At 38.7% G+C, this 25,665-nt stretch overlaps 3 protein-coding genes across 3 annotated transcripts; 2 read left to right on the forward strand and 1 right to left on the reverse strand.

Annotated features, from left to right (window-relative positions):
- Positions 1–671: 671 nt before the first annotated feature.
- LOC143574546 (mitochondrial pyruvate carrier 4) lies at positions 672–2,732 on the reverse strand. Its single transcript, XM_077059138.1, has 5 exons — positions 2,564–2,732; positions 2,166–2,264; positions 1,560–1,612; positions 1,292–1,365; positions 672–895 (listed from the first exon to the last, which is right to left on the reverse strand). Exons 1-5 carry the CDS (start codon positions 2,616–2,618, stop codon positions 850–852), a joined length of 327 nt encoding a protein of 108 aa, XP_076915253.1. The 5' UTR covers positions 2,619–2,732; the 3' UTR covers positions 672–849.
- A 3,903-nt stretch (positions 2,733–6,635) lies between these two features.
- On the forward strand, positions 6,636–13,854 carry LOC143574538 (putative terpene synthase 13). The gene is made up of 6 exons (XM_077059133.1): positions 6,636–6,719; positions 11,656–12,293; positions 12,648–12,866; positions 12,961–13,099; positions 13,289–13,537; positions 13,789–13,854. The coding sequence occupies exons 1-6, from the start codon at positions 6,636–6,638 to the stop codon at positions 13,852–13,854; spliced, it is 1,395 nt and encodes a 464-aa protein (XP_076915248.1).
- A 7,548-nt stretch (positions 13,855–21,402) lies between these two features.
- Positions 21,403–23,190, forward strand: LOC143574547 (mediator of RNA polymerase II transcription subunit 21-like). The gene is made up of 4 exons (XM_077059139.1): positions 21,403–21,803; positions 22,055–22,132; positions 22,223–22,274; positions 22,987–23,190. The coding sequence occupies exons 1-4, from the start codon at positions 21,561–21,563 to the stop codon at positions 23,061–23,063; spliced, it is 450 nt and encodes a 149-aa protein (XP_076915254.1). The 5' UTR covers positions 21,403–21,560; the 3' UTR covers positions 23,064–23,190.
- Positions 23,191–25,665: the final 2,475 nt, after the last annotated feature.

Consider the following 25,665-nt stretch of genomic DNA (forward strand, 5'->3'; position numbering starts at 1 on the left):
CAAGTAGGTAGGGTTTGATGTTGCCGATTCCGACGGTGAACTCGATGCCGGAGTTGGCGAAGGATTTGAGGATGGTGGGGTTTGCGTCGTGGAGTTTGACTTGGTGGCACCGATGGATTTGACTAAGGAGACTGATTTGAGGTTGTTGCCGGAGGTGGAAGTGGAGGGCGGCGGCCGGTGGTGGGGGGGAAGGGGTGACGGGAAGGGTGGGTTGAAGAGAAGGGGGCTAGGGTTTTGAGATAGATAGAACTATGAAAGAGTGAACTGATGTTTAGAAGAGGTTTAGAAGAGATGAGAAGTGAGTGGTCCATGTCTACGCCAAGAAAGGGCGCACATACCTTTTTTAATGAATTGTCTTCCGAAAAACAAACAGTCTGCAAGCCTTAATGTCTGCGCGGCGCAGACAAAAGAGACCAGGAAGCTCTTTTGAGAAAAAACAAACACCCCCTAAGTCATCTCAACAACTTGATAAAAGGGGGAAAAAAGAATCATAGCAACAAGTAAAATATGAAGGATAAACCGTGGAACATTATATAAAAAAAAACCGTGTAGTAGTTTAAATGACTTGTACGCCTACGCTTTAATTAAAGTTTAAGTCGAAACGTATGATACGAGGCGCTAAAAAGTAACCTACTCCCAAGTACTCCTAAAGAGGGAAGGCATCTTACCAAGATATAAACAATAACAATTTATCTTGTAAACTGCTATTGCTGAAAAAACATATTAAAATTTAAAATTATATTTGTCATCAACTTGACATGAAAAAGTTTAATGCAGAAGACAGAACAAATCAACATTATTGTCACAAAAGTACTGAAACTTAGTTTAACTTCATCATCTTTGTCGTCGTCATTCCTTTATTGCAGCACTCTCCTCTTCGTTAAAATAATCGTGCCTGCAATGACAAACACAACATACTTATAGGGAGGCAATTTCTGTTTTCATATCTAACTCCTTTAATAAAGGGGCTGTGCTCGGATGGACCTGTTTAGTTAATCAGATCGATCCATCTACCCATTTAAGACCCGTTTAACCCATTTATTTACAACCCGTCAACTGACTGACACATTTACAACTTAATTACTATCACCAACGCTAAATGTATCACCACCATGCATTATGACTTTTAACATCATATGGTCACAAGTCCACACATTTTGCCAAAAGTCAACCACCAACCATTTTCATTGCTTCAATAGTCAAACCTTTCAGATTTTTACTCCTAAATTTCACATCTACAAACTAAAATATAACTAGCCATAAAAAAGAGTCAATACATAGTTTGACTTACCGGATTTTCCGGGAGAGCTGATACAATCCGGTTCCTGCCATTGCAACATTTACACTAAAAAGGTTCCAGTTTTTCTGTGATCAAACATCAAACAAGGCAAAATCAGAAAACCACAACTTCTGAAAAATAACAAGCGGCCTAAACAACACCACATCGTATCAAAAAAGTTTTTGCATCAAGTTTTAGAATTTAAATAACTTGTAGAACAGGTAAATAAACACTTCTGATAGTACATATAAGACATATAGAGTATGATAATTTGACTTACCGGGGTGATTACCATGCTGTAACGAGACCAAATAATTCCAGTGGCGGTGACAGCTGGAAAATAAACGATAAAGAGGTAAATACCGCAACGACTGTGTGATCAAAATTCCATCCTTCCCCAAATAAAAAATCCATATATTTCCTAAAAACTTTAACTTACCTTTTTTTATAAAATCCAAAAAATGACATCCATTTTCATTTCCTATCTTTTTATATCCAATATGTTATCATCTTGATACTTTATATAAAGTTTAATGCAGTAACAATAAACCAACAAGATTCTAGTCCATTCTAAGTTTAAAAAACTAGTATAGGTGTAAACGAGCCAAGCCGCTCGTGAGCTACTCGAGATCAGCTCACCAAAAGCTCGAAGTGAACCAAGCTTAAACAAGCCTGAGCCTAAAAATAAGTTTGTTTAATAAGCGAGCCCGAACCATGCTCGAGCTGAAGCTTAGGTGTGCTCAGGCTCGGATCCGTTCGTTTACACCTAATAAAAAGTTATAAGATTCAGTCTTGAAAGTGAAAAATGGAATCTTTTGGTGGGGAACAAAGGAGTGAGATATGCAAGCAAGATAATATTTGCAGTTGCAGGAAAGCAAAGAGGTACCGAATTGTTGCGGGTAAGAAAGCTTCTCGGGTGGCTTGGCAAAATCAGCAATATTAGCTATGCTGATTCCCCACTTAAAAGTTGGAGCCCAGAAATGAACTGCAACAACACATCATTAATCAGTTTAACATATAAAACATATACAAAAGATCAGCAAAACAAACTTATTAACAACAGATAATTTTCAAAATTGGCATTAAATTCCCCCAATTTTACAATTTCATTACTTAGAAATAATCTGATTGGTTAAATTAATAATACAACAGAAGGCATCAGAAAACCTAATTAATTATTGAAGAGATACGAGTCAGATGATGGATCCAGCCTAAAACCCCCAAATATAATAAATTGACAAGTAAACCTAATTTCATGATTGAAAATAATAATAAAAAGCTGACTAGTTTTGGGGCCAGCAGGGTGATTCCACAGAGCCTGTAGCTTCGATGTCGCCATTAACAAATCTCTATCTCTCTCACACACAGACAGAGAGATTTTAGAGAGAGAAAAGAATAATAATAACGAAAAGAAAAGAGGGTTTTGAGGCTCACTTTTTATATGTATACGTGTGTATGAGTTGTCAGTCAGACGTGTTTACTTGAGTTTACCTCGCAGAGGCTTTTGCGGCCCTTGACTGACTCATGAAAAAACTTTACATGGGTGGAAGTTTTTATAAAGGTCGGACGCGATTTTAAAACATACTTTTAAAAAAAAGTTTCACGGGGTACCAAAAGTTCAAAACCGAGTACTTTCGGTACCAGTTTGATACCCACCTTTTGATGTTTAGGTATTGTTACGGTACAATTTGGTACAATGACATTATTTTACCGATTATTGGCTTTCGGTACCAGTTACGTACCGAGCTCATCCCTATGCAGCATCGGATGTGGAGGATGTATAAAGTGAACAGATTGTATGGATAGATGCGTAATTTGTTTAAATTACATGGATGGGGATGAGGATGTCATTCTGAATGCTATAAAAATCAACATTCCCCAATTTATCTTTCGTTTTCTAAAACCATCTCACATCTCATTCTCCATATTTTAATTTAATAATATTTATTTATTACCAATCCTTCTAAGCTATATTTATCTTGTTAGTGATCATGCATTTGATATACAGGTGGTAAAACGGGCGTGCAAGGCTGGGATAACCTCTCAATTCGGGTTAAGAGTTAAACGGGTTCAGGTTGAAGCGTTCGGCTTTAAAACGAGACGAGTGATTAGGGGGTGGCAAAACTGCTTGATGTTTTTCAAACCAATGCAACTTAATCTAGTTTCTTTTTGCCTGAAACTATTTTTGTAAACCACTTTACTGTCGCCGAGCTTGGTAACGTAAGCTTGTAACTCGAGTGAGGGCATTAAAGTGGTTGGACTGTGAACGAACCCAGACTGGTTGGATCAAGTTAGCTGCAATATCTGGCTTGTCTGTTCCAAGTCTGGAGTTGAGTTAAGTGGTTTGAGCGAAGGCTCGGGCAATATCTGGCTTGTCTGTTCCAAGTCTGGAGTTGAGTCAAGTGGTTAGCTGCAATATCTGGCAAAACTGCTTGATGTTTTTCAAACCAATGCAACTTAATCTAGTTTCTTTTTGCCTGAAACTATTTATGGGATTTACAAAAACCAAAACAATTTTTAACAAAAAGAATGCTTAAAGACAGAAAATGAATTAACAAAAAGTGAGAGTTCATTAGAAGGAACCCAGCAGGTTATATGGACCAAGGCTGACCGGCCCGTTATCCTTCCACTGTCTAGAGCGGGAAGTATTCGATGCTCTGTGAAACCAGCCTGACGCTTTACCCTCAGCTTTAGGAACCAAGTAGCCCGAGCCTTCGCTCAAACCACTTGACTCAACTCCAGACTTGGAACAGACAAGCCAGATATTGCAGCTAACTTGATCCAACCAGTCTGGGTTCGTTCACAGTCCAACCACTTTAATGCCCTCACTCGAGTTACAAGCTTACGTTACCAAGTCCAACCACTTTATTGCAGCTAAAATGAATTAACAAAAAGTGGGAGTTCATTAGAAGGAACCCAGCAGGTTATATGGACCAAGGCTGACCGGCCCGTTATCCTTCCACTGTCTAGAGCGGGAAGTATTCGATGCTCTGTGAAACCAGCCTGACGCGTTACCCTCAGCTTTAGGAACCAAGTAGCCCGAGCCTTCGCTCAAACCACTTGACTCAACTCCAGACTTGGAACAGACAAGCCAGATATTGCAGCTAACTTGATCCAACCAGTCTGGGTTCGTTCACAGTCCAACCACTTTAATGCCCTCACTCGAGTTACAAGCTTACGTTACCAAGCTCGGCGACAGTAAAGCTGAGTCCGGTGATTATAAACAAAAGTATATTTCCTCTCATTTTCGATGTGGGATAAGGTGTTACATTACATAACTCCTAAAACATGTTCATAGATGTTAAAAATGTAACCAAAAAAGGTGAAAAGATATATGTAATAGCAATCAAATCCAACTAGAACTCTACCAAAAATGAATCTCCTCTTTCTATCAGACACAGTTAGCATCCTTGTGTTTGATATAGAAACGTATGTATCATTTTTCACTGTTTTGTGTAGGAATCTATTAAGGCAGGTTCAACGAAAAGGTGGTAATGACAGTTGGTAATGGGTGGGAGATACCAACAGGCAACAACGAGTTGACTGATTTGTAAGGCAACTCGTTAATAAGCAAAGGAATACATGGTCGGGGGGGAAAGCAAAGGAAAAAGTTGTTAAAACATAGTAATATTATGCCTGGGAAAACACACGGTCACACGTGCTAGTGGCAACTGGTGATGAGTGGAGGCGGAAGTGGTGATAGCTAAACTGAAACTTAGTGAGATTATTATGACCAACCGTTTGATAGAATTTTATTATAATCGCTATTTTAGTTGAGTTTGAAGAGAAATCCAAAGTTAGTTGCAAAAATGATGTTTTTAGCAACTATAGTGACTTTGGTAAAATTTCATTAAAATGCGAATTTGATGAACTGGTTTATCAAATTGAAATAATTACATAACCTACCTATGTTCATAATTACGCTTATTATACACATAGCATATCAACGGCTTCTTTAAATCTACTTGTATAAATATAGCAACATCATAACCATATTTAATAAATAACAATGTAACACCGATATAATATCAATGATGTACAATCCGTGTTAAGTGTTAAATTTGGCACAGCAGAGTTAACTAATAATCAAGAACTGATCTTGAAGGTATCTGCAGATTAAGAAGCCAAATTTGATTTTCTAGGCTCTGTTCCTTTTTCTTTGGTGTACGAATCAACAAAGAATTAATATTCTTTTTCTTTTGTAGCAACCACACAACTTTATGTATATGGTTTGACAAACAAAACCAACATAATAGTATAATAATAATGAATGAAACTAAACTGCAACTTTGGATAAGGAACGAAACTAAACTGCAACTTTGGACACAGGGAGTTTTTCCTCGACAAACAAAGGACACTTTTTTTTTATTAAGAAAAGACGAGCTAAAAAACTTAATAAACCTATGTGAACCAAGGGTTTATATAACACCCTTAATTCGAGTCCTACTCGTACTCAAATACACAATTTGAACCCAACTCAAATAGGTTTAAGGATAAGACTAACTTAATAAAATAAAATAAGACTAACTTGTTAAAAATAATAAACGAATTATTTTTTAAATCTCCTCCAAGCCACCCCATGAGACTTACCGAACCGCCCTTAAATATCGTCTCGTTTAACATTAAGATCAACTTATACCAAATGCCCTAACAGTGTAATATTGATGATGCTCAAAAGTTTAGAAAATGACAATGAAGATGCAGACAGACTACTCAAAAATATGTGAGAAAAAACGAGAATAAGTGGCTTTTATCTAAATTAACCCGAAGAAACATGCAGAGATACAATGAAAACAGGCTATCTAATTGAATTTTTAAATAAATATATCTTAACAATACAAAAGAAAGATGATCCATAGTCCATTCAATTAGTCCGGTTTCTTCAAGTTGAGACAATTATCTGCTGCTTCATTGAACAATGCCTGCACTTGTTTCAATTCCTTCTCTGATATCACCAATACCATGTCAATCTCATCACATAATATTATGCATGATGATTGTATCTCATACAGTGAAAAACACATTAAAAAGAGTGACAAAGTTCCAGTTTGCAGGATTTGAGAAAACCATTTTGACTCATTTTCTGACTTTTACGGTCAAAAGAATCATATTTTAAACGATGATTGGGGGAGAGACGAACTGGAGGCGTGTCTCTTTGCAAGGTTCCGAAGGTATTGAAGGTCCCTTGAAACGTTTGTATTCCTCATGGACGGCGTTGACATTTTGTATACTGATAGAACGCCGATTCGAGATGGCTAATCTCTCAAGATAGTGACCCTTTGAGCGGGTTAGACTCCAAAGAAATAGAGAGAACAAGACATGCAATTTACTTCAATATTCTTCTTAATCATTCTCAATGCAAGTTGTGAAAGGGAATCTTGTGATCGCTAGAGGTAAAAAGAAGGGCACTTTATACATGGTTGAAATTCCAGCTGATGGGGTAAATGCAGTGACCAGTGGACCGAGTCAGTCTAGTTTGTGGCACCAACGACTCGGCCACATGAGTGAAAAAGGGATGAAAATGCTCGTTGCTAGAGGAAAAATTCCAGAATTGAAGAAGGTTGAATCTGAATTTTGTGAACCATGTGTTTTCGGTAAAAAGAAGAAAGTATCTTTTGTGAAGACCGGAAAACAACCGAAAGCTCAGAAATTGGAGCTTATTCACTCTGATGTCTATGGACCAACTTCAGTATCTTCTTTGGGAGGATCGCACTATTATGTCACCTTCATTGATGATTCGACACGCAAGGTATGGGTTTACTTTCTTAAAAATAAATCTGATGTTTTTGATACTTTTAAGAAATGGAAAACTGCTGTTGAATTGGAAACTGATTTGAAGGTGAAATGCTTGAAGTCGGATAACGGTGGTGAATACGTTAGCAAAGAATTCCGTGATTATTGTGAAGAGTACGGTATTCGGATGATCTTTACAGTCCCTGGCACTCCTCAACAAAATGGAGTGGCAGAACGAATGAACAGGACGTTAAATGAAAGGGCAAGAAGTATGAGACTTAATGCCGGGCTTCCAAAGACGTTCTGGGCAGATGCAGTTAACACTGCAGCTTATTTAATTAACCGGGGATTGTCAGTACCGTTGGGTTTCAAGACACCAGAAGAAGAGTGGAAAGGTAAAGCTGCAGATTATAAGCATTTGAAAGTCTTTGGGTGTAGCGCTTATGATCTAGTGAAAAATGACAAGCTTGATGCTAAAGCTAAAAAATATGTTTTCATTGGATATGGGTCAAACGAAATGGCCTACAGGCTTTGGGATTTAGAAAGCAGAAAAGTAGTCAGAAGCAAGCATGCAACTTTTAATGAGGCTGAGTTATACAAAGATAGAAACACTTCAAAATCAAGGGTTCAGAAAGAGCAGGTTGAATATGAAATTGATGCTCAGAAAAAGACAGTTGAGTCAGCTACCGAACCCGAGACAGAAACTGAAGAAACCACAGTTCCTGAATTTGAAGATGATGATATTGGTGGAAATGAAGAGTCAGAGGGAGTCTCTGACAGTGGGAGTTCAGAGTCTGAGGATGAACAGTCTCCACAAGAACCTGACCCGCCTCAGCACTGGGTTAGGAGGTCCACCAGAGTTTCTAAACAGCCGGTACGTTACAAACCTTCAGTTAATTATCTCCTTTTAACTGAAAATGGTGAGCCAGAGAGTTATTATGAAGCACTTAAGTTGAAAGATTCGCTCCAGTGGGAGCATGCTATGAAGGAGGAGATGAACTCTTTGAGTAAAAACCAGACATGGGTTTTAACCAAGTTTCCACCAGATAAAAGAGTTCTACAAAATAAATGGGTCTATAGAGTCAAGGAAGAACATGATGGGTCTAAACGATACAAAGCTCGTTTAGTGGTCAAGGGTTTCCAGCAAAAGAAGGGAATTGATTATAATGAAATATTCTCTCCAGTTGTGAAGATGACCACCATCAGATTGATCTTAAGTATTGTTGCTGCAGAAAATTTACATCTAGAGCAATTAGATGTTAAGACAGCATTTTTACATGGTGATCTTGACGAGGAGATCTATATGGCACAACCTGAGGGATTTCAGGTTGCCGGGAAAGAAAAATGGGTCTGCAAATTGAAGAAAAGCTTGTATGGTCTGAAGCAGGCACCTAGGCAATGGTACCTAAAGTTTGATGATTTTATGGTGAGAACTGGGTACAAGAAATGCGAGGCCGACCATTGCTGCTACTTAAAGAAGTTTAAAGGCTCATATATCATTCTACTTCTTTATGTAGATGATATGTTAATTGCAGGATCTGATATGAAGGAGATTCGCAAGTTGAAGAAACAGTTGTCTGATGAATTTGAGATGAAAGATCTTGGTCCAGCCAAACAGATTTTGGGGATGAGTATATCCAGAAAGAAAGATGGCTCCATAACACTATCCCAAGAGAAATACATAGGGAAAGTGTTAGAAAGATTCAGGATGAATGATGAGAAGACTAAACCGAGAAACACACCTCTGGGAAGTCATTTCAAACTTACCAAAGACCAGTCTCCCAGAACAGAGGAAGAAAGAACAGAGATGGCTAAAGTTCCGTATGCATCTGCTGTTGGCAGTCTCATGTACGCCATGGTTTGTACACGGCCAGACATTTAGTCGTTTTATGTCGGATCCGGGAAAGGAACATTGGGAAGCGGTGAAATGGTTACTCAGATACTTAAAGGGTACTTCCAGTTTGGGGTTATGTTTTAAGGGGAAGGATACAATTCTCAGGGGTTATTCAGATGCTGATCTGGGTGGATGTAAGAAGACGTTTAAAAGCATTACTGGTTATGTTTTCACAGTTGGGGGAACAGCAGTATGTTGGATGTCCAGACTTTAGAAAAGTGTTGCTTTATCAACCACTGAGGCAGAATATATGGCAGCAGCCGAAGCAAGTAAAGAATTAGTATGGTTGAGAACTTTTCTTGAAGAGTTGGGAAAGAAACAGGCAGAGTTCTTCTTATATTGTGACAATGAGAGTGCAGTGAAACTTGCGAAGAATCCAGTCTATCATTCGAAGACTAAGCACATCGGGAGGAGATATCACTTTGTCAGAGATTTGATCAGTGATGGTGTTTTCAGTTTGAAAAATATCTCAGGTGCTAAGAATCCAGCAGATATGTTCACCAAGCCGGTGATGCTGGATAAGCTGAAGCTGTGCAGAGCTTCAGCAGGCCTTCAGGAATAATGTTGAGAAGGCGAAGGGTAACTAGGAGGTGCAAAACCAGATGGGTTTTATTTTACATGTACAAGGCAATGCAGGTGAAGACATTTTACGTCTCCAAATGGGAGCAGGTTGAAATGTTTGACGCATCCAAGTGGTGGTTTAGAGAAGATGTCTCGAAGCCCAAGTGGGAGATTGTTATGTTGTGGTCTCCGATCCATCATGGGTCGGGTCCGGTTTAGACGAATAGACAGAATTAGGAGATTAAGCTGTTTGAGTTTTGGCCAAGCCCAAAAGCTCTAATCAGGCCCAGTTTAGTTAAAGGGTTAAACCCTAATTGTCTAGTCTATATATTCTCTCCTGTACTTGTAAGTTGGTATAACTCAATAATAAGAAAACCCTAGTTATCGACAGTGGACGTAGGTCATACACCGTGACCGAACCACTTAAATCCTTGTGTCTCTTTCGTTTATTCTTTCGGTTTTACTATTGTATTCGTGTTTGTGTGTGACTCCGAACCTAACAGAGCATCCATAAAAAAATCATGCAAAACTAATAAGTTGAAAAAATCTAATGGGACGCGTGTCACAACTGGGCTACATTGGTAGCTAAGTCTAACGCTCTGTTCTTTAGTTTTTTTAAACTATGGAAAGAAAAGGAAAACTAAGGATAATTAAAAAATAGGTGTTCTTAAGTTTTTTTAGGATGGAAAGGAAATGAGTCGAATGAGTTAGAATGGATTAAATTGATGTTTTTCCCCAATAAATTATCCTCCCAAAAATGGAATGATTACTAAAGATAAGTTTTTCCCCAATAAGTTATCCATTCCTTTCCTTCAATTTCCTTCCAACACAAGAACACACCTATTAAAAAGAATTTCCTTCCCTTCCCTTTCTTATCCTCCCCTTCCTTTCTTTTTCTTTCCTTGATTAAAAAACTCAAAAACAAGGCGTAAGTGTTGAAGATGAGGCGTTATCTAAGCCTTACCATTATTGTGAAGTTCCTTTTTTCAGAAAACATAAAAAAGGCGTATAGGACACCAATATTGCCCAAGGGCTGAAGGTGATACACTACCTTAGCCTTAGTATTATTGCAAAGTTCCTCCTTCACAAGAAACATAAAAACATGTGTCGGGCAAGAATATTGCCCAAGCACCAAATGTGAAACACCATGTCGGCCTACCATTTTTGCAAATTTACTTATCCCCAAGAAACATAAAAAGTTAGTAGGGAATCAACATTGCCTAAGTGTTGAAGGTGTGGCACCTCTAGAGCAATGACAAGCAAGGCATCTATAACATGTTTATCGATGCTTAGACACCTCTGGAGCTATGAGCCTATGGCAAGCAATGTGCAATGAGTCCAGAGGCGGACCTAAAGAGAAAGGAAGGGGGCTGTCGTCCACCTCAGAATTTTTTCTTTTAGTGTTATATATATCTGAAAATCTCGAGCTTCCCCTGCAAAATTTTCCAACCACGCCCCTTAAGCTTTTGAAAGCGTTGAGAAAAAGAAAAGACTAAGTTTTAGTTACCGGGAAATTTAAATGATTTAAAGCATTGACAAAAAGCTGGCATCAATGCACCATCAACTTTTAAAAATCACTATAAATGATTTTAATTATTTATTTATTATTTTCTTTTATTCTTTGTATATTTATTAAAACCTCTTCTGTTTGATTTATATTCTATGATTGACTGTTTAGTTTTATTATTATAATATATATGTATACATATTTTAAATTTATTATAATACAAAAACATAATATTAATTATCATATCATCTAAATAAAACTAAAATAACATTAAAAAAAGTCATTATTGAAAAAAGTTACCGACTTAATATTGTGAATTTGAAAAAACAAATTCTACTCAGAAACCCCATTTAAAGGTTCCATTTTTTTCACCGGTTGAAGGCTATGATGAAGACGATGAGGTCTTTTGATGTATTTTTAGGTTAGTTTGGAGATTTTTTCGTCTTTCTAATAGTTATATGTAAATTAGTTTGATTGTATTTTTTTTAAATATGACCCAACCATAAACCGATCAAAAGAAATTATTATATAGTAATAGCCAAACGATCTATAGAAAATTTCCGCCCCACATGGAGAAATTTCTGGGGTCCACCAATACACCAACCTCTAGAATTTTATAATTGTTTATATAATTCTTTTTTCATTCTTATGTTTTAAACTATTTCCAAATATGCATTGCAGCGTACGCTAGAATACACTGATGTAAAGCATGGAAAATTGGTAGAAAGTGTTCGGGAATTGATCAGCAATGATACTAATGATGTCAAATTCGATGATCTGTTAACGGTCGATGCTCTTGAACGGCTAGGACTTGATTATCTCTATGAAGATGAGATCAATCAAATTCTTGAAAGGTGTTACCTTCAATTGATTAACAAAGATTTCCTTCAACAGGGATATCTCTACGAGGTCTCCCTATGTTTTCGAATCTTAAGGCAGAAAGGTTTTCGCGTCTCGGCAGATATTTTTGAGCAATTCAAGGGAAAGAATGATAAGTTTATTGATGATCTTAAATATGACATTAGAGGTTTAATGGAACTATATGAAGCTTCACATTTATTTATAGAGGGAGAAGACATACTCGACGAAGCTGCAACATTTAGCAGCCACATGCTGCAAAAAACACTCAATTTTCTTGATGACAAAGAAGCCCAAATGGTTAAATATACACTTGAAAATCCAAACCGAAGAAACTTCACGAGCTTCAGTTTACATAACTCCCCCAGAGACTTTGACGCCAAAATCTTGAAAGAATTAGCAGAGGTGGAAAGTAGGATGGTTCAGTCCATTCGCAGGACCGAAATAAATGAAATCTTAAGGTGCAATTCACAATTTTCTTTCTTTTAACTACATTACACTACTGGGATAGTCGGATGTATCCCTCTAATATATATATAACATATCATCCTGCTTTCACAATTCATCCTAGTATCCTACCAACACAAATGTCTTATAATTATTTCTTAGCACTTCCACTAACCAAATTTTCTACAACTTTATTACCTTGATTATATATAAACCGTTTATACTAAACATGTATGTTCGTGTGTATGTATGTGGTATGCACGTGTGTATGATTTCCTTTATCTTAATAATAATATTTGAATATATTGTGATGTGAAGGAATTAAATCATATGTATTTACTGATTACTCTACTTTTTTGTGTACGTAGGTGGTGGGATGACCTAGGGTTGGGGCAAGAATTAAATCTTGCAAGGAACCAACCTTTAAAGTGGTATATTGTGCCTATGGTTTCCTTATCAAATCCGACCTTGTCGCAGCAGAGAATCGATCTCACAAAAACCGTCTCGCTCATTTATATCATAGATGATATTTTTGATATCTATGGGAGCCTTAATGAACTTACTTTACTTACAGAAGCGGTCAACATGTACACAACAAACTATAGCATCATTTCATATTTTTTCATGTTTTACTTTCCAATTTTTTCGATCATTAATACATACATATATATATTTATGCAGGTGGGATATCGGCCCTGTAGAGCAACTTCCATACTATGTGAAGTCATCCTTCAAAGCTTTATATGACACCACAAATGAGATTGCACGCAGAGTTTATGACAAACATGGATTTAACCCCCTAAAATCCTTACGAAAGTCGGTATGATCTATTGTTCATTGTGAAATTCAGATTTAACTAAATTATTAACTAACACAAAGAGAAAGTCATTACGGATTTGAACCCACGCGCGCCACTTTTGTGGGGACAAACACCAAACTGCTTGCAAGTAATGTTTTTATTATCCAATATATTATTACTTCTACAACACTTTCCAAAACAATTTTGCAGTGGGTGACACTGTTTAATGCATTTTTGGTGGAAGCAAAATGGTTTGCTTCTGGGCATATTCCAAAGTCGGAAGAATACTTGAAGAATGGGATGATCAGTTCGGGTGTACAAGTTTTCCTAGTTCACATGTTTTTTCTCCTTGGTGATGGCGTCATCAAAGAAAATGCGAACCTTATTGACAATGAGCATGACATTGTATCATCTGTTTCAAAAATTCTGTGTCTTACAGATGATTTGGAATCTGAACAGGTTAATTTTTTATTTTTTTCTCATGTTAACAAATATAGTATAATTGATACTTGACGGGTTGGCTGAACTTATCCTATCCCTTATCTTTTCATGTTGCACTTTCGTTTCATACTAAGAGGCTACAAAACTTCTTAATTTAATGTATTTAGGAATCGGGTATGATTAAACTTTAAACGGAGGGGTACATTAGCCAATCCTTTTCACACAATAATTGCGATATGTAAATGACTCTATATGTACGATCTTTCTAGCAGCATGAAAATCAAGACGGCCACGATGGATCATATGTCAAGTGTCTCCTCATGTCAAGCAGATGATTTCAGACACGTGGAAGTGTTTAAACGAGGAATGCCTCTTCCCTAACCCTTTTTCAAAACATTTCTTGCAGGGTTCTGTAAACCTTGCGCGACTAGTTCCTTCAATGTACGGCTATAAACAGAATAATTCATTTGATCTATTAGAAGAACATATAAGGTCTGTAATGCGGAAAGAGTTATAATATTAATAAGACCCTATGCCCTTGAACCCTTCCAACTTTTATTTTGTTAATACAATTAGCAACTTTAGTTTACTCATTAATTGGATGTGCTATCTTATAAAGGATACAAAGCTCATGTGTAACTTAAATGCTTTTAAAGAAATTTGGATATAGTTTGTTAAAAGAAATTTGGTATATTAATCCACCCCTATATGTATATTTGTAGAAGACTATAAGCTATAAATATGTGTTAGAATCTCTCTTGTGCACCTAATAAAACCTCACTTATAAAGTACGGTATATGATGGCGAGATGAAAACAAACATATCATTAACAAATCATAACCACTAATTAATATACTTCGGAAAACTATTTGGGACAATATTGACCTGTACACTCTCTAAACAATAAGATGTCTTCTATACTTTATTTACAAAATACTTGTGGTAACACCAAAAAAAGGTACAATGTCCATTAGCATCTACTATCATCACCTTAGAAACCTTGCTAATGATCTACGTGATGTAGATTCACCCATTATGGATACTAAGCTTCTAATGTTGATGATTATCCATAGTAGATCAATGTAATTGTCGAAACACGAAATGAAATCTGACCTGATCCATGACGATGCTTCCACGGATTTTCGAGATGAACGAACCACGTCTTGATCTTCTTCCTCTACGGCAGCGCCGGCGACCTGCAACTGTGAGACCTGCGATGGCTTTTCTGGGGGTGTGAAGGTGACCGCTAAGATGATCTTGAAGATCTCTTGTTCACAGACACAAAAATATGGTGGTGGCTCTTACTGAGAAATTGCCGACCCCTTGATAAGGAGGTGGAGACCTCCTTATATAGGGAGCCTCATGGCCACCATCATGATACCCTAATGGGCCTAGCCCAGTTAGGGTTACCTCCACAAAACCCCCTCGGCCCAAAAACAAATGTATTAGCCCATATAATAAAATAAGCCAAACGTAATAGATTTAGGGTCGTAGAACCGGGTTTTAGTACCATACCCCTACAAGCCCCCCCAAGTCCAGTGTTGCTCCTGGGCGCGCAAGCGTCTAGGTGGAGCGCTGGACTTTATAAGGTGTGAGGCGGTTTTTTCCCTTTTCTTTGGCCTTGTCTTATGGTCTGAGTTTTGAGAGGCTTTCTTCATGATGGTGACATGTTGTAATAAAAGCCTGCGCGCGAGGCGACTTACGAGCTATAATAATGACGAAACTCGCGCGTGAGGCGACTTACGAGCTATAATAATAATGAAGCCGGCGCGAGAAGCGACTTACGAGCTAAAATAATAATAATGCCTGCGCGCGAGAGGCGTCTTACGAGCTGTAGCATAATAAAGCCTGCGCGTGAGGCGTCTTACGAGCTAATAATAAAGAAGCTGGCGCGCGAGGCGACTTACGAGCTGTAATAATAAAGAAGCTGGCGCGCGAGGCGACTTACGAGCTTGTAGAATAATGAAGCTGGCGCGTGAGGCGGCTTACAAGCTGTAAAATAATAAAGCCTACGCGTGAGGCGTCTTACGAGCTAATAATAAAGAAGCTGGCGCGCGAGGCGACTTACGAGCTGTAATAATAAAGAAGCTGGCGCGCGGGGCGACTTACGAGCTTGTAGAATAATGAAGCTGGCGCGTGAGGTGGCTTACGAGCTTGTAGAATAATGAAGCTGGCGCGCAAGGCGACTTACGGGCTATAATAATAGAGCCTGCGCGAGTGGCGACTTACGAGCTAAGAATAATAAAGCCTACGCGCGAGAGGCGTCTTACGAGCTTTGAGAATAATAATGCCTGCGCGCGAAGCGCCTTACGAGCTTTGAGAATAATAATGCCTGCGCGCGAGGCGCCTTATGAGCTGTGAATAATAAAGCCAGCGCGTGAGGCGACTTACGGGCTGTAAGAATAACAGCTTGCGCGCGAGGCGTCTTATGAGCTGTGTGAATATAAAAGCCTGCGCGTGAGGCGACTTACGGGCTGTAAGAATAACAGCTTGCGCGCGAGGCGTCTTATGAGCTGTGTGAATAATAAAGCCTGCGCGTGAGGCGACTTACGGGCTGTAAGAATAATAACAGCTTGCGCGCGAGGCGTCTTATGAGCTGTGTGAATAATAAAGCCTGCGCGTGAGGCGGCTTACGGGCTGTAAGAATAATAACAGCTTGCGCGCGAGGCGTCTTATGAGCTGTGTGAATAATAAAGCCAGCGCGTGAGGCGACTTACGGGCTGTAAGAATAACAGCTTGCGCGCGAGGCGTCTTATGAGCTGTGTGAATAATAAAGCCAGCGCGTGAGGCGACTTACGGGCTGTAAGAATAACAGCTTGCGCGCGAGGCGTCTTATGAGCTGTGTGAATAATAAAGCCTGCGCGTGAGGCGACTTACGGGCTGTAAGAATAATAACAGCTTGCGCGCGAGGCGTCTTATGAGCTGTGTGAATAATAAAGCCAGCGCGTGAGGCGACTTACGGGCTGTAAGAATAACAGCTTGCGCGCGAGGCGTCTTATGAGTTGTGAATGTAATAAAGGCCTGCGCGTGAGGCGACTTACGGGCTGTAAGAATAATAACAGCTTGCGCGCGAGGCGTCTTATGAGCTGTGAATAATAAAGGCCTGCGCGTGAGGCGACTTACGGGCTACTTTATGTCACGCGCCACGTGCAGATGTTGCATGCACGTGCGCGTAGACTTTGGTTTTGTGTTATGCGCCACGCGCAGATGTTGCGTGCGCGTGCGTGTAGATTGTGACATGTGCGAGCATGTGATGCGTAAGCATGTGTAATATGCGTGAGCATATGTGATGCGTGAACACATGGTATGAGGATTCCCAACCCCTAAGTTTGGCGTGTAGCCATATGGGATCTTAGGAGGATTCCCAACCTTGCAGTTTGGCATGTGTAATATGCGTGAGCATATGTGATGCGTGAACACATGGTATGAGGATTCCCAACCCCTAAGTTTGGCGTGTAGCCATATGGGATCTTAGGAGGATTCCCAACCTTGCAGTTTGGCGCGTAGCCATATGGGATATTAGGAGGATTCCCAACCTTGGTGCGTAGCCATATGGGATATTAGGAGGATTCCCAACCTTGGCGCGTAGCCATATGGGATATTAGGAGGATTCCCAACCTTGAAGTTTGGCGCGTAGCCATATGGGATATTAGGAGGATTCCCAACCTTGGCGCGTAGCCATATGGGATATTAGGAGGATTCCCAACCTTGAAGTTTGGCGCGTAGCCATATGGGATATTAGGAGGATTCCCAACCTTGGCGCGTAGCCATATGGGATATTAGGAGGATTCCCAACCATGGCGCGTAGCCATATGGGATATTAGGAGGATTCCCAACCTTGAAGTTTGGCGCGTAGCCGTATGGGATATTAGGAGGATTCCCAACCTTGGCGCGTAGCCATATGGGATATTAGGAGGATTCCCAACCTTGAAGTTTGGCGCGTAGCCATATGGGATATTAGGAGGATTCCCAACCTTGGCGCGTAGCCATATGGGATATTAGGAGGATTCCCAACCTTGAAGTTTGGCGCGTAGCCATATGGGATATTAGGAGGATTCCCAACCTTGAAGTTTGGCGCGTAGCCATATGGGATATTAGGAGGATTCCCAACCTTGAAGTTTGGCGCGTAGCCATATGGGATATTAGGAGGATTCCCAACCTTGAAGTTTGGCGCGTAGCCTGATGCGCGCATGCACGGCGATAGAGTGGTGACTCACAAGTGCGTGTGCATGGCGGAGGTCTCTTGCGCAAAACCCAGATGGTGGATTCCGCGGCGGCACATGCACGGCTGCGGAGTGAGAACCCCCGAGCGTGCGTACATGGCGGCGGAAGTCTAGTAACTTCTGGATCTGCAATTTAAGAGTCAGATCTGCAACTTTAGACCTAAAATCCAGGTTTGTAATCTAGACCTAGATCTGTAAATCAGATCTGGACAGATCTGAAGATTCGGAGCAGATTTAAAACCATCACAGATTCGGAGATCCTGAATCACAGATTTACAGATTCGGAGATCTGATCATTCGAATCACGGATTTTCCTTCTTGCCCAGATCTGGAAGCCTCTTTTTAGATCTATGGATCTTTTTGAGCTTTAAATAGAACAAGCTTTGAAGCCTTTTTCTGTACATTTCCAGATCTGCGTTTTTCTTGGGAGAGATCTGACAGCCGAGATGAAGATCGAAGGGCAGTTCGTTGCCGTCCCACGGATGGCGCCAATGTCGAAACACGAGATGAAATCTGACCTGATCCATGACGATGCTTCCACGGATTTTCGAGATGAACGAACCACGTCTTGATCTTCTTCCTCTACGGCAGCGCCGACGACCTGCAACTGTGAGACCTGCGATGGCTTTTCTGGGGGCGTGGAGGTGACCGCTAAGATGATCTTGAAGATCTCTTGTTCACAGACACAAAAATATGGTGGTGGCTCTTACTGAGAAATTGCCGACCCTTGATAAGGAGGTGGAGACCTCCTTATATAGGGAGCCTCATGGCCACCATCATGATACCCTAATGGGCCTAGCCCAGTTAGGGTTACCTCCACAAAACCCCCTCGGCCCAAAAACAAATGTATTAGCCCATATAATAAAATAAGCCAAACGTAATAGATTTAGGGTCGTAGAACCGGGTTTTAGTACCATACCCCTACAGTAATTATTCGATTTCGATTATGCTTCATATCATCTCTCTGTTTGTTTGATTGATTTTGCTCCATACATCCGTCTTGGTTTATAATTCAAGAGTGAAGTTTTAAAAGTATAGTGGAATCGAAACGCCAAAAATTGTGACTATTAAAAAAAGAATGAAAAAGGGTGGTTTTAAATCACTAAAGATTACGAATGTATTTTAAGGTTATTCGATTTAAATAATCTCAAATTTCATTTGCTCTAACCAACAAAATATTTACTATCACTTTCAACTTCTAACTTATTTTCTTTTGATACTATCAAACTAACCAGACTTTAACTCGGTAGTATTATTGTTGACATAACATTTTTCTAAATGTTAAAATAATTTTAAAATGCGTTGATCTCACACCACCTCTTCCTCTTTTTTCCACATTACTAACCTGCATCACCATCGCCACCCAACCCAATAGCCATCACCGGTTAAACTCCAACAACTGTAGCCACCGACCAAGGTTTACAACCACCCGCACCATCTTCATGTAGCAATCACCTCTCTCTTTCTATCTCTCTCTCTCTCTCGCTAGAGTAAAGGTGCATCATCCCTAAAAATCATAACTACCACCACCATCCTTGAACATCCATTAGATATGGTGTGATGTTCTTGTCGGTGAGGGTTGTCTAGTTAGTGATGCGATCTATGATTTTCTGGTGGTACGTCCATGGCGGTTTAAGGGAAGTGGTGGTTCTATGGCGGTACATTGGTGAGCAGAAAAAAATGGGGTGGGGTGGGGGGTGGGGTGAAAGTGGGTGGTGGTGATTGTGGTGGAGGTTGAAGTTTGTTTACTAGGATCAATAAACACAAAAACGAAATTTAGATCATAAGCTCGATCTTGTAATTCTCATAGCTCGAAAATTACAAATACTTAAACTCCTAACTCACTTTTTGATATAACCCACAAGCTCAGGTATATATACTAGTTTAAATATGAAAACCTAATTAGACTAGAATACAAACTCCTTATTATACTCCAACACTAATTAGTAAAAACATATTTAAACAATTAATTAATAAATAAATTCATTGTTGTCCAAGTCATTGGTTCGCCTTGTTCACCAAGTAATTTATTCCATGTAAACCAAGTCACGCGCCAACTTGATAAACAAGACACGAACTCATCATAGGCTCGATGAGTCGGCCCAACCCGCCTCATTGACTCGAGGACGGAAATTAAGTCCAACAGAGGTGTATAGTTTTTCGGGTGGCAATGGCGGTAATGGAATTTAAGGTTTTATGATGAAGAAAGAGGAAGTTGTGGTGAGGGACTCAAGAACTTTTTTTATATGATTTCATCATTAAAAAAAACTTGTCATGCCAGTTAGGGCTGACTGACTTGCATGATAAGACACAAACACGAAATATATAAACCCAGGGGCAGATCCACCATATAAATGGGTGGTTCCCAGGAACCTTCCGAGTTTCGAAAACATTAGTTTATTGGTATATAGAAAACAATAGAGTGGACCACCTTATAAATTAGAAAGGAACCATGTTGAAAAGAAAATAAGATGTTGGTATGTTGGATAATTCTTTAAGTTGTTTAACTAAAGGCCATAGGTTCAAATCTGTTTTACACCCCCTTTTTTTAGTGTTTTTATGTTATCTTTTAGGTTTCATAAACTTAAACTTAAAACATATATACAATTACAAACACCACTCTCTGCCTTTCTCCCTTCTCTATCATGATTAAACAGGCGGTCAGGCGCCACACCTCCTTATCCGGTAGTTCGGGCATCCGGCTGACCACAGACCACCGCCGTCCTTTGCGGGCTCATGCCTTTCTCCAGCCGCCTTCCTCCAGTCTTGCTTGTTGCTACTATTTCTCGAATCCTCCGACCATGACAGTGAGTTTAGATTCATATTTTAATTGTTCTTGATATTGTTAATCGTTTAGATAAATTTGTTAATTGCTAAGTTATTTGTTAAATTTTATATTATAATTCGCAAATTAAACCAGTGGTAAAGAATTATGATGTAATAAACCGACCCGAATCGTCAAACCGACCCGACCCGAATTTTTTTATATTCGATTCCATTAAATTGAATCATTTAAAACTAGTGCATCACCTGAAAAAAAATTCCTGGATCTGCCACTATATAAACCTGTACATGAGAAAAACTTATTGTGTACATATATCCCAAACCCAAACACGAACCTGCTAATACCTGGTATACACGATAAGACACGAACCTGTCAGATAATTGGAGAAAGGTTCAGCCGCTCGGTGGCCGGTGGCGCCACTGTAATTGCGAGGAGGCCGGACAACTGAAGAATCAGAGACGTGGAGAGGTAGACTGGAGAATCGAATTGTTGCGAATACCGGAGATGTGGAGGGAAACCACCGGGCTACCGGAGATCTAGAGAGGGAGAATCGATCCTTGATGTTGGATTGAAAGGATGTGTGTCGCGTTCGATTGTTTGGTATATAAATTTACAGTATTTAACATATTACATTATTATATATTTTTATTTATAATAAAATCTAATCAGGTACTAATAGTAATGAATAACGAGTACTTAACAGTTAAACGGGTATATTATATGTTTGGACACGAAAATTAACAGTGTCTACATACATGAAACATGTTAAAGGTTACACCAAAGAGTACCTATTAAAGTCGTATAGATTCGTATTATGTATTCGTTTATCGTGTCTAAACTGTGGTTGGATAAACTTGGATTGGATGATTTAAATCTGGTTTCCAGTTATTTACTCTCCGAACTTGCTATCGGTCGACTTGTATCTTCACCCCCAAACCCACCTCCGTGATTTGATTTCATTTTCATTCATCAATCAAAAGGCATAAATTCAAAATTGTAGACAATTATACATAAACAAACAAACAACGAAAAGATGGACATAATATCACAATTACAGGAACAAGTGAACACCATCGCTGCAATCGCCTTCAATACCTTCGGCACCTTGCAACGAGACGCGCCTCCAGTTCGCCTCTCACCTAATTACCCCGAACCTCCTGCCGCCGCACCTACCGCCGCTCCTGCTCCTAATCCTACCACCGAAGAATCGCCGAGTAATAATATAGCTGAAACACCTAAGCTTCTCAGTGCTGAACTCGTTAAAGCTGCTAAACAGGTACCAATTGGTAAAGGGTTTGTTAGGGTTTATTAGGTTAATTGATTGAAATTAGATGTTTGGATGTGTCTTTGTGAAAGTGATTATTGAGAATTTTTAAGAACTAGAATCAAAATTAGAAATTATATTTGTGTATTTAGACAGTTAAAACTGATTATTGCAAGTTTAAAAATGAAATAGTTAGTTAGGGAACTTATGAACACAACCTTGGGTTCATTGTGAATAACATTTACGTGTTGTAACGTGTGTAGTTTGATGCATTGGTAGCTGCTCTACCATTTTCAGAAGGCGGTGAGGAAGCTCAGCTAAAAAGAATTGCAGAACTTCAGGTACCCAATTTATTATACCGATAATGATAACAAACAAACAAACTGAGTGTGGATTGTGATATTACTGATATAATGAACTTATGTGCGTAGGCTGAAAATGATATTGTTGGTCAAGAACTACAAAAGCAACTTGAGGCTGCAGGTAAGTTCAATATTTTTATTATTTTCCTACGTTTTCCAATGAATGTCGTACTGATTTTTAGGTTTATTTCTTGGCTCAAATTAGAGTTAGAGTTATATTTTAACTTTAGAAAATCAGATAACTCATTGTTAGTTCAAAGTCGCGGCAATTCTCAAATTTGGTTTCTACTGTTCACTCAACTTTGGTTCTTGTGGTTTACATACACTGCAACTTTGGTGGTCTCTACTGTTCACTCAAACGTAACACAGATGGTCCTTGGAGTGGATGAACCATTTATGTTACGTTTGACTGAACTTTAGGGACCACCAATGCAATTTCTCGAAGTTAGGGACTAACGTTCTTATATGGGTAAACCACATGGCCATCCATTATAATTTAGAGAAAATATCGAGGTAGCAAATGAGTGGGTAGGATAAGGGGTGGGTCAAAATACTTTAGAATCACAAAAACATATTTCTCAGTTTTCCAGTGTGATAGCTGTGACTTTTTCGAATCAGATAATAAATTTACATGTACACACTCAATCATCAATATGCTTTCATCGTTTTAAAATATGTGTCTTTTGACCCTAAAAGTCAGTTTTCTCAAATACTGCAAATTGAAACGTTATCACTCTTTTTAGTTTGTTTTTCCCTGTATGAGATACAATAATCATCTTGCGTGATGGTATGTGATAAGTTTGACATGCTAATAATGGTATTGGTGATGTCAGAGAAGGAATTGAAACAAGTGCAGGCATTGTTCAATGAAGCAGCAGATAATTGTCTCAACTTGAAGAAACCAGACTAACTGGATGGAATGGGATCTTTCTTTTGTATCGGTAAGGTATATTGACTTTAAAATCCAGTTAGATAGCCAGTTTTCATTGTATCTCTGCATGTTTTTCGGCTTTTTTAAAGATAAAACTTATTCTTGTTATTTGTCACATATCTTCGATTACTCTGTCTGTATCTTCTTTGTCATTTTCTAACTTTGATTGAACATCATTGGTATGACATTGTTATTTGTTGACGACGTTTTTTTATAAAATGAAAAGCTTTTGGTATAAATTGATCTTAAACGAACAGTGCATCATTAACACCAAGATCAGGCTTCGGGTCATTTCATGGTGAACGTAATCTGCCAGTATCTTTTCAATATCGTTATTTATATGCCAAAATAAAGCAATATTTGGTAGGAAAGTTGAAGAGACTGTCGAGCCCATGCCTACTTTAGCTGCCTGCATAACGCCAAAAAAAACGTAAATAATATGGATTATTACAAATTTCTTTGGACGTTCCAGAGTAAATTTATGCATTAGGAATGCACTTTGGAGATTCACAACCCACCATATGACCTGTTTTTAGGCCTGCAAACGAGCTGAACTAACACGAATGGAGCATTTTTGTGGCCGTTCGTTTAACTTTGACTGAACAAGTGTTCGAACATAAACAACTAAACAAACAGGGGTGTTATTGTTTGTGTCTGTTCGTTATGAAAATAAGTGTGTTTTTGTTCGTTTATGTTTGTTTGTTAACAATATAAATGTATAGTTCACAAACGTAACTAAAAATAAATGAACATATATCTTGCGCTATAGGTATGGAGTATAAGGATGTGGACTCTAATGTAGGAGTGAATTAAACAAAATCTCATATTTTTCCTATAATTTTGATATGTGGAAAGATAAGTGAAGTAGATAGCAGTTGTATTTGCTAACCGTTAAAATACCTCAATAATTTACATCTCTCTCTCTCTCTCTCTCTCTTGTGGGTTAGAACTAGGGCTGTTTAAATGGATCGTCGTTAGCCGCTCGTTCGAAAATGGCTTGAAAAATGCTTGTTCGGTTTTGGCTCGGTTTGGAAATGAGCCGTTCGGCTTGGTCTGGTTTGAAGCAAACCAAGCAAGAGCAGAGTCTTGCTCGGTTCAGTTCGGTTTGTTTTTACTTGAATTTTTATTTTTATTTTTTTCTATATATATATATATATATATATATCTTATGTAAATATATAAAAATAAAGTATTTTTTTAAAATTGTTGAAATTTCTCTCTTTTGTGTTGATTTTAAAGTTTAATTTTAAACTCTAGCTGCTCATTTTATATAAATTTTCTTGTTAACTTTTGAGTTTTAGACATTTTATGGGTGAAAGTCTAGACATTTTGGAGTTGGAAGTGTTGAATTAATGATATTTTTAATTTTAGGACTTTAAAATTAAAAGCTTTGTACAAACCAAGCCGCTCGGTTTCAAACCAAACCAAGCTCAAGCATAAAAATATCGCTCGTTTCCTAAAATCCAAGTCGCTCGGGTTGACTCGCTTTCAAACCAAACCAAGTATGAGCAAACATGCGTTCGGTTCGGCTCAGTTTGTGAACATCCCTAGTTAGAACCAAGGACCTATCTCACCGAACACGTATGGTAAGAAACTCATGTGTTATATGGGTTTAATATATAAAGAAAAATTTTGAAAGAGTTAATTGCAATTATGGGCCATGTGGTGAAACCCAAAACGCAGGTTATAAAACCCGTGGTGACATTTTAGCTGATATGGCCCTGTGGTGGTCCCTTTTTTTTTTTAATTATGGTCCACCGTCAGGTCACAACGTCAGTTTGTCTGTAAACAAAAACCCGAATACCCCTGTAATTTGCAACCTAGTGGTTTTTAATAAATGCAATTTGAACCCTCGTTCTGTTAAACGATTTCCCTCAAAAAGTAATAACATAACCGTCCACAATGGGTTTCAAACACGGATCTAGCCACACTAAGTAAAACACCCGCAACCAACTAGACTAGAATGATTATTGTTAAAAGTTTGATTATGTTTATTGAAATACACACAACCACCGCATCCGCTCACTCGCAGAAAGACCATAATTGCAACTAACTCATTTTGAAAAGTTAGTGATGGAGACAATATTTTATTTTTGTTATTCGCATGTGTATTGAGTGGGATTTTTTTTTATCAAATTTAGTAACTACTATAATATATGGTTGTTAATCACTGGCAATCGTGTCACATGCTCCTTCATTCAAATTATCCATGTGTTCCTTAAACATCACATTATAAGTACCATAACGTTCCTCTAGCAAAATATCAACCAACTTCAGTGACATCACAAGGTATGTTGTCAGCAGTTACTTCACTTACTCCGTACAAAACTGTTCCAAAACAACACTTAAATCATGCTCATCCTCATACAACACACATACACAGCGTTACTACCTACGATCGACTAAAATGGCGTTCAAACGTCCCTTTAAAACGTGATCGTTTCTTCTGCAAGTGCGTCAGCAGACCGCTGCTGCAGGTACTTATTGTTAATTTCTTGTAAATCTATAACGAACAGCCGTAACATTTGAAGTTAACAATGCTAATAACAATTAAGGAAACTTATAAATAATTAGTTTTTTA

The sequence above is a fragment of the Bidens hawaiensis genome, unplaced genomic scaffold (assembly GCF_021521415.1).
Source record: "Bidens hawaiensis isolate Kalapana, Puna unplaced genomic scaffold, B.hawaiensis_p1.1 tig00027056_1, whole genome shotgun sequence".
In the NCBI taxonomy this organism is placed as follows: Eukaryota; Viridiplantae; Streptophyta; class Magnoliopsida; order Asterales; family Asteraceae; genus Bidens; species Bidens hawaiensis.

Bases quoted from the DNA above. Each gene is read 5' to 3' on its own strand.
- LOC143574546 (XM_077059138.1), bottom strand. From the start codon at position 2,618: ATGGCGACATCGAAGCTACAGGCTCTGTGGAATCACCCTGCTGGCCCC. The intron at 1,613-2,165 runs GTACCTCTTTGC...TTTATTTTCCAG, and splicing joins TTCTTACCCGCAACAATTCG to CTGTCACCGCCACTGGAATT. The intron at 896-1,291 runs GTAAGTCAAACT...TTGTCATTGCAG, and splicing joins CAGCTCTCCCGGAAAATCCG to GCACGATTATTTTAACGAAG.
- LOC143574538 (XM_077059133.1), top strand. From the start codon at position 6,636: ATGCAAGTTGTGAAAGGGAATCTTGTGATCGCTAGAGGTAAAAAGAAG. The intron at 6,720-11,655 runs GTAAATGCAGTG...TATGCATTGCAG, and splicing joins TTGAAATTCCAGCTGATGGG to CGTACGCTAGAATACACTGA. The intron at 12,294-12,647 runs GTGCAATTCACA...TTGTGTACGTAG, and splicing joins GAAATAAATGAAATCTTAAG to GTGGTGGGATGACCTAGGGT.
- LOC143574547 (XM_077059139.1), top strand. From the start codon at position 21,561: ATGGACATAATATCACAATTACAGGAACAAGTGAACACCATCGCTGCA. The intron at 21,804-22,054 runs GTACCAATTGGT...TAACGTGTGTAG, and splicing joins TCGTTAAAGCTGCTAAACAG to TTTGATGCATTGGTAGCTGC. The intron at 22,275-22,986 runs GTAAGTTCAATA...TGGTGATGTCAG, and splicing joins AAAGCAACTTGAGGCTGCAG to AGAAGGAATTGAAACAAGTG.